This window comes from Drosophila navojoa, chromosome X, assembly GCF_054131105.1.
Source record: "Drosophila navojoa isolate 15081-1374.11 chromosome X, UAZ_NAV_1.0, whole genome shotgun sequence".
NCBI lineage: Eukaryota > Metazoa > Arthropoda > Insecta > Diptera > Drosophilidae > Drosophila > Drosophila navojoa.
Window position 1 is genome coordinate 30,270,273 of NC_142895.1, and position 11,252 is coordinate 30,281,524.

General features: G+C 45.9%; 3 protein-coding genes across 3 annotated transcripts in view; 2 read left to right on the forward strand and 1 right to left on the reverse strand.

The window, feature by feature from the left end:
• LOC108658244 (phospholipid-transporting ATPase ABCA3) overlaps positions 1-11,252 on the forward strand; it is a 124,753-nt gene that overhangs the window by 35,470 nt on the left and 78,031 nt on the right. The gene's annotated exons all lie outside the window — the stretch shown is intronic.
• Positions 147-9,356, forward strand: c11.1 (maestro heat like repeat family protein c11.1). Its single transcript, XM_018107127.2, has 8 exons — positions 147-883; positions 2,621-2,798; positions 2,862-5,305; positions 5,379-6,027; positions 6,709-7,186; positions 7,250-8,338; positions 8,409-8,511; positions 8,576-9,356. The coding sequence occupies exons 1-8, from the start codon at positions 784-786 to the stop codon at positions 8,716-8,718; spliced, it is 5,184 nt and encodes a 1,727-aa protein (XP_017962616.1). The 5' UTR covers positions 147-783; the 3' UTR covers positions 8,719-9,356.
• On the reverse strand, positions 9,303-11,252 carry Aladin (aladin WD repeat nucleoporin). The gene is made up of 4 exons (XM_018107146.3): positions 10,768-11,252; positions 10,419-10,709; positions 9,982-10,355; positions 9,303-9,722 (listed from the first exon to the last, which is right to left on the reverse strand). Exons 1-4 carry the CDS (start codon positions 11,169-11,171, stop codon positions 9,379-9,381), a joined length of 1,413 nt encoding a protein of 470 aa, XP_017962635.1. The 5' UTR covers positions 11,172-11,252; the 3' UTR covers positions 9,303-9,378.

The window sequence follows — 11,252 nt, forward strand, 5'->3', positions numbered from 1 at the left end:
TATATTCATTTTTAAACTTTAATGATTGATTTTCCATAAGAAACTTCCATAAACTTTTGTTCATTGAAATTCAGCGGAACGATAGGCTAACTATCGTGTGATCTTGTAAAATTGGCTATTTGTGCCCTTGTTTGTTTTACAAATCGATATACTAATATCGTTGGCAATTACAGAGTTGTTTAGACGTCGGTGCTGCCCGCGCGTAGCAATATAATAATTGCATAAAAAACAAAACAAATGCTATTTCAGGGTTTTTAATAACTATTGTGCCGCACTCAATCGCGCGTGTAGACGTTGCGTCCACAGTCTGATTCATGCCAACGTCACACAATAGCTTCTCCAACCACTCATACAGTTGCAAGCGCTACACAACTCGCCTGCGCTTCGCTGCGCGGTTGGACGACGACGTCGACCACGACCACCAACAACCACAAATTTCATTTATCAAAACGTCATTTGCGCCGAACACTCGCATTTCATAGTCTCGTCAACGGGGTAATTACAGCGCAAGCGAAGACGTTTATTATTTCTGTTATTTTGATTTTGCTGTGGCAGCTAGAGAAAATTTTGTGCCCCCATTGAAAACGTAAGAGAAGCCTTAAATTGCAAATCAAAGCTCCCAATTAAAAGGGTGCAAAAAAAAACTTGTTGCTGCTCGCTGCTGAGGCTGAGCGTCGGCAGCAGAGAGCATTGTGAAATTCAATTTGAGCAAACGCAAACCAATTGAAAACCACATTCGCCAAACTGGAGAAGTGGAAGAGAACACGCAACTCCACTAAGAAGATGGACAAACGCCAGCGTAGTCCATCGGGCGCTTCATCATCTACAGCGGCAGCTGGAACTGCAACTGCAACATCCAATGCCGATAACACAGTTCTAGAAGGTATATGCCAATTACACTTAAATACACAGCATATATATATGTACAATATATTTATTTGAATTATACACGTACATAAAGTTATAGATGTATGCATGTGTATGTTTTATTTTCATATGCATGACACACCAGCCAGCCTGTAAACGTGTGTACATATGTATGTAGCATGTATAAGCATGCATGTATACATATTGTACATACATACATACATATATTTAACTAACGGTCACCTCGTCTGGGAATACTTTTATCAACAAAGCTCGAGAACAAAGCAGGCAACCAAACAGAATGGCTTTCAGGTCCTACCCACAAGCCGAACCACCTATAAATAAAACTACGCATTAGCTGCTTTTTTATCCTAGCAGGGGATATGTACACGTACATCCACACATATATACGCATACAGCCATGCATGTGCATGTATAAGCGTATGAATGTGTGACCTGTTGATTGAGCTATTTTTATGTGAGTCCCATTTGCAAACGCGAGTCGACTTTGAGCTTGAGCCTCATCAGAAGTAGCTCACTCATCCGTCTGTCAATGTGAATACTAATGGTTATTTTATGATGGGATCTCCCGCTTAGACAGATTAGTCCAGATTATATATGTATGTACATATGTACTCGTACATATGCGTACACGAATACATACATACATACACTTTTTAATACAAAATAAGTATGTGATATTTAGTTAAGCCACCTGATAGTAATTATCTATGAAGCTAGCGAAAATAATGTTAATATCGTGTTTTTGTCATACAAATTTGTTAGTTTTTTTTTTCAGACAGCAAAGGAGAAAAAAATTTTATTGTTATTAATATGTATGCATTTACACAATATTCGTTATACATACATATGTATGTATGTATGTAAGTCAGTAGTATAATCAATCGAATCTACACTTGCCAAAATAAATATGCGTACATGCTGTACGCAAAACTGTGGTGGTTCAAAAAAAAAAAACTTGTAGGTGTGCAGTTGACAAAATGATATTTTTTTTATGAATAAAACATTTACAACCAATTTTATGTCGCTATGACATAAATCTTCGATTACGATGAATTAAATTCAAGGATATGTTGATAAACGCATTGATAGAGGAGTGAGGAGTGGCTTAAAATACCGCCCAAAATTAGTACAAAATAAAAAATTACAATGCCAAAGAAATTGACAGAGACTATTAAAAGGAAGAGGTATCCCACGTCTTACTTAATTTAATTTTATTTTAATGAAAAGGTTTTTGTTGTGATCTTAAGGTGTACGCATACTTTTTCTGGTCCGAAATCCGATGTTTTTTTAGTCTTTTAATTATAAAAAAATAACCAAATATCATAAATTGGCTTTAAACGTTTCATTATGAATGTGTTATTCATCAAAAATATCATTTTGTCTACAGTACATCTACAAGTCTTTTTTTTAACCACCAAAGTTTTGCGTACAGCATGTACGCATGTACGTACACTTCCATTATATGAAATACGAACCACAATGCAGATAATCAAGTTCTCTCATAATCGGCTCGAAATACTAACTCAACTTGATGCCCATACAAATACATACATAAATAGATAAGTATGCCTATGCATTCATTTATTATTTATTTACTATGCTCGATGTAACTGATCTGTTGCTTGTCGCCTTCCCAGCTAATCGAAGCAGCACTATTCGATTTGAATTTTAGCTGCAATCTCGTTGAGAAACGCCCACATTAACGCATTGTTTTTTGTACATTCCACAGGCGTGATGTACAGCATATTTGATGGGCTGACAGACAAGGATGAGCACGTTCGCCAGGCCATGCAGCAGGCGATTGTGAAGATCGTGGAGGCTCATCCACTGCGTGCCACGCTCATACTGACTGACTATCGCGCCAAAAACCCTAAGCTTAGCGAACAAACTGTCTCCATGCTGTTGGAGTAAGTGGATGCGATTATATCAAGCCTCTGCTGATTTACTTACTTCTTTAATATATTTGCCAGTTGCATCCATCAAGTGGTTGGGTCAGACACACCACTACCAACAGCCGCCAATGAAAAGCTTATTGCGCTGGCCATCGAGGAGCTCACACGCAGCGTGGATCAGCATGTGCCATTGATACAGAATCCCTCGCTGCATATACTAGTGTGCATTGGCCGGGGCAACGACTGCAACCTGGTCGTGGAAGCACTGCAGGCGCACAGCACCTCATCGAGCAATGTGCCGCATTTTATGTTGATGCAGTGCCTCGGCCAAATGGCTATGGCCAATACAGCAGGTGTGGTGCCACACATCAAGACAATACTAGCGGGTTCTTTGCCGCATTTGGGTGGCATTAAGCAGGACCATGTCAAGCTCGCGTACGCTTATGCAATCGGACGATTCAGTGAGGCGCTGTTAGAGCACGGCACTAACACGCCTACAGTTGAAACGAAAGCAGCAGCCACTTGCGTGACGGAGATCAGCGTTGCCTACGACGTACTCTTCAACCAGTGGCTGCACTCTCGCGAGCCCAAGGTGTGCATGGAGATACTGCAGGCGCTATCCAGCATGTATCCTCTGCTGTCTAGCGACCGGATATTGGATCAGGCACCGCGATTGGTGCCTCAAATACTAGCGCTCTATCGGCGCAGTGTCGATCGCAATGCCGTGACACAATTCCTCTGTTCGGTGCTGAAAACAAATCTCTCAATGCACGCCCAAGTGTTGGATGGTGTGGTCGATACGCTCATAACACACCTGTTCGATTTAGTCTGCGTCTATCCGGACTACGAAAAGCCACAGACGGTTAAGGGCCACTACGAGGTCTTGCGCTGTTTTCACCTCCTGGCCGGCAGCTATGCGGCGAAAATAATGGACACGTTGCTCATCCACCTGCGCAATAACAGCGAACGAGAGCGGATCAAATCACTGCTCATATTGACGCACCTGCTCAACAGCTGTGCGGTTCACATTGAGAGTCGCATCCAGGCGCTCATCGAGTGCCTAAAGCAGCTGATACTGGCTGAGCGCAGCGTTAAAATGAAACTCACGTTGCTGAAGACGATTGTGGCCCTAGCGCAGAAGTCACTCATACGGGACAAGGAGTTCGTATGGTTTGTGGTGCGGCACAGCTGCAAATACAGCAAAGTAAGCCAGGAGCACGGCACATCGGAGGAACACGCCACCCTGGTAGTCAGCTGCGAGAACGCCCTCTTCATGCTCGCCTCGACCGTGGGCACCCTGGACGAGCTGCTTAAGCGTGAGCTGCTCAACTACTTTCTGCTCCTGGACTACACTGACATTTGTGGCAATCTGGCCAAGTGCTTGGCCAGCCTATTTGCCAAATCGCCGCACATAGAGTATGAAATAGCTAGCGATGAGGACCAGCCATCGTTGCCAGCGGCAGCTGGCGTAGAGGGGGCGGCCGGGAATGAGGAACGCGGTGCGTCGGTTAAGCGCGGCAAAGTGATCGTTCCAAGTGCCGACAGCATCTATGCCCGCTGTCTAGCGCTGCTGGGCAATCAGCAGTGCATCAAGCGAGCATCGAACATATTAAGCTTTCTCAAGTATTATTACCCGCAATTGAATCCGGCTCTGGAAGAGCTCTGGGAGCGTCGCTTGTCCGATATGCTGCTGCACATTAACAAGCCGCAGGCGTATCTGCAGCAGCTACAGGACTTTGTAATTGAGACGAACGAGCTTCTGGGTACGCGCGATGAGCACTTCCCCCAACGGCTGGCAGTCAAGCTAGCAGATCAAATGTATTTGTATCCCATGCAATTGCCGCACTCGGAGTGGCAGCTGCCCGATCTGAGCGCCGAGCGCGGCATGCTGCTGCAATCGATGGCGCTGACACTCTGCCAGGTGACAGACGTCGCCTGCATCCATACGAAGATCGATTTGATAGTGACAACGGCAAGACAGGAACGTCTCGACAAGCACGTGAAGCACGCAGAGTACGAGCAACGCATCGAACCCTGCGCTCGTGCCCTCGGCTATATAGCACGCCAGCACTTGGCACATGTGATTAAAAAGCTATCTGAACTGGCGCTAATGGGCGGCCGCAAGCATTCGACAGGCTTCTTCAGCAATTTGCACTTTATTAAGGATACGCACAAGGAGCTGGAGAACTACAAGAGCAATCTGCTGGTGGTGAAAGCATTCGGCCACATCATGGACGAGGCGGATCCGTTGCAATCGCTGCAGCATCTGGACGATGTCATGCTCAACTTTCTAATGACACAGCTGGCCGACCACAAGGACCAAACCATTATGTCAGCCATACTGCAGACGCTGCTCAGCATTTGCAACCAGCTTATTGTCACCAAAGAGCAGCTGCCAACCCCGCTAAAGCATCGCAAACAAATCATGGAAACTGTCTTTAGCATACCTATTGAATCGCCCTTTAGCGACTTGCCCCTGCTCCCCACTATTCTGAAGCTGGGCACTGACTTCATACGCATCGGTGAGTAAAGGGTTGGAGGTTGAACGTAAAGTCGACTCTAACGCATTTTGTATCCTTACATTTTTAACGACAGGCGGCAGCGATAGCTCCGAGTGCGTCGACGGCAGCGTCATTTTTGAAATAGCTTGTAAAAACTTCTTCGGCTGCGCTCGGCAGCTAAAAATGAAGTTTGACTCACAGGAAGAAGATGAGCACAACAGCTTTCTAGCCAAGCATCTGAACGAGTCGCTTCCGCAGCTCAACTCTTTGGTGCGCGCCATAGTCGAGCTGGATGCATCGCCCTCGACGCTTGACTTAATCATTGGCATACTGGAGTGCTGGATGCGTGACAAGAACTCCGAGGTGCGCATTTGCGCGAGCCACGTGCTCAATAACACTCTGGAAGTCTACATTAAGTCCATGAAAATTGGCGGCTGCGAGGCACCCTCGAAGTTCAACCAAACGGGCCAAATGCTGGGCAAGATTGTGCCGCGCTGCATCGACTCGAACGGCACTGTGCGCCAAGTCTCGGTAGACATACTCCAAAAGACTCTAGAGATCGCTTGCATCTACGAGACGCTGACTATTGCCAGCATCGACAGCAGCGCCGAGTGGCTGAAGGAGATTGAATCCATCAAGGAGCACATCATCACGGACGAGCCTAAACAAATCTATAATCTAGCTGGCGACATTGCCAAGATTATAGCGCAACGCATTTCCAGCTTTCAGTATTTGCAATTCTGGTCAGTATCTCCAAATAGCGTCTACCACGTCATTTATGGCCTTGGCTTTCTGCCTTCTCCTAGATGTTTGTGTTAGCATAGGCAATTCAACACTCTTCGCTATTCATATACTCTTTATTTATATTGCTACCGTCTGTAGTCTGTTACAATCTGTTGCCTGTTTGAAAATATTCACTTATTGAATAATCAATAATTTCTAGTCGCTTCGTAATGCGTGACAACGTCGTGATCAATAATATTGACACTTCCTGTTATATATGCATATTTTCACAAAAACTTTTCGTGTCGAATTCTTAACTTCAATGTGTTTGGTGCATAAAAACAAACGAAATATAAGCTGCTGCTATCTCTCTCCAACTCATGTAATTCTCCATTTATCCATCTCACAAATTATGCTTCTGGCATACTAACATTTTTCATATATAGCGAAAATAAATTTTGGGCATAAATAGAGCTTATAGCTATGAATATATCAAATTCATGTATTTCTTGTCCTGCTCTATGAATGACGACTACTAGAGTATGTAAAATAAGTTAATTTCAACTCAAGCTGTCGAGCCCTTTGTCGTATATATTGTTTTTAGTCAGTCTTAACCACTGAGGAATATCTTATATGGGAAGAGGCATACTCAAACTCACACAAATAATCAAAGCTGACGGTCATGAACCTTTCTTTTGCAGTAAAACTTTGTTGCAGTCGCTGCGCGACCCAGAACAGAGCTCCACAATTGGGGCGAGCGTGGTCTTGAAGTTCTTCATACAGCAGAAGGGCTCGGAGCTATTCCATGCGATACCCGATCTGGTAAAGGGCAGTCTCTTGGCGCTGCAGCTGTGTGATGTGCCTCGCGCCAAATCGGGGGTACTGAAAGCTCTGGTAGCCTTAACCAATCACCATCCGAAGCTTGTGTGCGCAGAGATGCTGCAGCAGCCGCTGCCGTACGACGAGCACCTGGTCGAGTACTGGCATCTGGTGTGCAACGATGCGGAGCTCACCGGGCTGATGCTGGACAACTTTCTGCAGCTGCTAAGCGGTGCCTGCTTGTGCGAGCCGCAGGATGGGAGCAGCATATCAAGCGATCGCCAGAGATTGGCCAGTGCGCAGCCCTTTGCTATATTCTGTGCCATGCACGAGATGATGCCCTGCAAGGACATACGCGATGTAGGTAGATGTACAATCCAGGAATTCTTCATTATCCATTAATATTCGATTTTGATCATGCAGCAACTGGAAACGCGATTTGCGGATATATTCAGCATGCTGTTGACCTCGTTGTCCAGCTATACAAATTTGGCCCCGCCTATGCCTATGGCCCCGCCGGGGAGCCCAAGCCAACCGAACAAGTCGTCCAGCAAGTTTGGCTTTGTACCCAACAAGGAGCTGATCAAACTGAACCCCTGCCAAATAGCGCTAGAAACGTTCCAAGCATTCCTCAACAACCTGGAGATGGAGCAAATTGCCACGGTACTCACAGTGAACGCGCAGCTCGCGGCCAGCACTGACTGGCACAGTTATATTGAGCTTTTGACTCCCATGGCCATTGGCTTGGTCAATGAACTGCAGCTAACTAGCCCCGGAATGCGTCAGCTGGTTAATGCTCTGAGTAAATATGTGGCATCGCCTCATGATGGCCAGCGCGTTGCGGCTGTCGGCCTGTTCTCGCGGCTAATGCCGCTCAAGCCATGCGGCGAACTGGTCAGCTGCCTAATGCTGAATCTCGGCGGCGCTCTCAGCGATCCCAATGCTGTGGTGCGCGGACTGAGCCTGCAGGGCATGGGCTATGTGGGTCAGCTGGGTGAACACGAGGCACCGCGCTACTCGGAGATTGCAATTCAGGCATTGCTCAAGGGTGTGGACGACACCGTTGGCGACTGCCTCATCAATATACCATTAGAGAGCATGCGCGGTCTCTCCCGCATACTGCAGGCTCTGCCCAGCGATCGTGTTGAGCCCTTCCATGTCTCGCTGGCCATACGCATACGGCCCTTCTTTGGCAGCTATTCGATGGAAAGGCGTGAGGCGGCCATTATTCTATTCGGGGACTTGTGCGAGTCGAAGCATGACGATGGCAGCAGTTCGCCCACCTCATCGATGGAGGCTTTGCGCGAACAGCTCCTTGCCAACCTGTTCCCACTGCTCCTACATCTGAGCGAGAGTGAGCCGACCATTGTGAGCGCTTGCAAGGGCACCTTGCGCCGCGTCTGTCGCCTGTTGCGCGCGGTGCGCGTCAACGAGATCGCCCAGCAACAGCTGCTCAGTGATGCCGATCAGCTCAACTACAACAGTTTTGTTGTCGACTTTGTCAAAGTGATCGTAAGTGCTAGATTATCAACGTTGCTGCCGCTAATGCTAATGCTAATGTTGATCTAAACTCATTGAACAGGCACTGGAACTCACGGAGCACATTCAGGACTTCATAGACTCGTGCATGCCCAAGATGCGCAGCCAGTGGCCAGAAGTCCGTGGTAGTGCAGCCATTGTCATCGGTGGGTGTCTCTCAGCTGTTAAATGATATTATCTACGTTTCATTAACCACATTTGTACACGCAGGCATATTACATAATTTCCTAAGCGATCGGAATGCACAGACCGAATCCGTGGCCGGAAAGATTGCTGTACTGCTCAAGGATGAGCAGGTGACGGTACGCGTACGGGCTGCTCAGGCGCTGGGCTATTTCTTTGGAGATATCTAAAAGCAGAAGTACCCTGCGGCACACGGGACCAATATGAACGCAACATGGATTTTACTAAGTATAAACAAGAGCTACACAGCACACCAAACACTACACACACACACATGCATACATACACACATACCAGTAGTTTTTAGTATTTGTTCGAGATGTGATCCCGCATACGCCTTTTGTAACCTTATTATGTTTGATATCCGTTTAACTTAATTGTTCTGTTGATTGTATATGCTTTTTAAGCGTATATGTATATATACTTAGGCGTACATGTACGCAAGTCGTTAGATACTTGAATATTGAATTCTATTTATATATATATATATATATATATATATATGTTATCCCATAAAAACCTAAAAACGCGACAAATTTGGTCTTGTGCGCGATCAGAGCTGTTACAAGCTGTTATCCGGCTTGCAAGCACCCACTCAATATATTCTTACCACTATTCAATAATTTCAGCTCAGCTTATGATTTGTCAATTACTTGTACTTTCCACTAACGAAGACTATTAGAATGTAAGTCACACTTTAGCACAAGATCAAATGCTACATTGTCAGCGGACTGTTATTTTAATTCCAACAATGTTATTTTGTGTACCTTTATTAACGCTTATTAAACCAAATATATAAAAATAAATACATGCGGTTTGATTGGACTTGATCAATCCAGGCCATAGAACTGTATGCGGCCAGTCGACCAGCCAATGGTCAGTACTGAGCGTTCGTTATCCTTGTTCAACGGCTGGAAGCTGATGAAGCTGGGATACTCCGACGGTGATTGGCCATTTAAGTAGTAGCCACCGGATATTTGTAAGTCGTACTTCTGAATGTATGTGCGGAAGATGGCTATGGAATTGGTCGACTTGAACGTGATTACGACATATTTGCCGTGCGGATCCCATACCAGCTGTTGCGCAGTGCCGCCAATGAATTTGTGGTTGCAGCTATCCAAGCTGCACGCATTCAGATCAGCCACGGGCAGCACCTCCTTATCATCCGCTTTCGCTATGGAAACATTAATGCAAAACTCCCAATATGAACTCCCATTGAAAATTGATTTGACATAAATATTGTGGACAGCATTATACAGACGATCTGGAAGCTCAAGCAGTCGCCTACCTGTTGCATGCCAACCTAACTAGTTTTACCATTGCTCTCGGGCAAAATTCGTAGCGCATGCTTGCAAGCAATTCTGGACAAGCACGCTGCTGGATGCACCCGTAAATTTGAGGACTTATGTTGAATTGGAATTGAATTGACTTACATTTCATGAGAATCAGCTGCACAAACTGAAGACGATATAAGATAGGATCGGCAGTGTTCACAAATAGTAAAAACCGGCCACAGGGTGACCAGCAGCAGGCCTGAACGTTGCCTCCATCGCAAACCCAGCGATCCGAAGTCCATTTGTTGTGACATTTCCAAACGCGAAAAACGCGATCTACTGTTGCCGCAAAGATCCACTCGTTGTTTGGGGACCAGCTCAGCAGCGAGCCCGGTGGACCAAGACGCTTCAGTGGCTTCACCGTCTTGCTATCCGGATGCCAAATGAGAATGGCGCGATCGCCAATGGACGAGCTGGCCAGCAATGTGCCGTCCTTGTTCCACTTTAGCGAGCTAATCGGTAGATTTCTCGGACTGCGAACATAAACACAGATAGGAAGCTAAGTAATGGCGGGCAAGGGATTTCGATTGACGTACTGTTTCAAGATATAGCTGGGATTGATAATGCGACCCAAGTGCAGATTGTTGTCAATTATCCAAAAGCACAAGCCCTGGCTACAGCCAACCACCAGCTCAAAGGCGCACAGCGGCCGCCAGGCCATGCATGTGATCTGACTTTGTGTTGCACTCTTCAGAACGTGGCCTATGCCGCCATGATTGTCCGTTGTCTTGCCATAGATGCGCACGACGTCATCCATGCCGGCTACGGCCAGCTTGAAGACATGCACGTGCCATGCAATGCACCGCACAGAACTGTTTATCCAGTCTCTTTAAATGATTGGTCGTTAATAGGTACACAAGACTTAAATAAAATATTATGAAGTACCTCGTCTCTGCATATTGGGCGATTCGCTCGGCGCTCAGTTGCTGTGTGTGTGGAAATACTTTTAGTTTGAAACTGCTGTAGAGGTCTAGCATTTGTGCAATGAAATCAGCAGCTTTGCTTATTACTGGCGCCTGCTTGCGCGTCTTCTCGCTACGCGCCTCTGCCAACGATTCCCAAAAGCCGCCATCGAAAAAGGTACGCGAAATGCGCTTTGGAACGCTTTCTGTTTCTACCGGTATGAAGCTGTGGCTGATTGAGATGCGGTTAGCTGATGGATTGATAAGTTCGTTCTTTAGATTTATCTTTGGATATAGGTCCAATTCAGGTAAATAGTTATAGCCGTGTCCCACACTCGTTGGCGACGACACCGAAGGAATTTCTTTTAGATTGGTTAACGATGCCATTTAAATTTATTGTGCTTGTTGAATAGAGCTAGTTGACATTTAAGTACTCGTTACTTGTAACGAATATACATAATTTGCAAA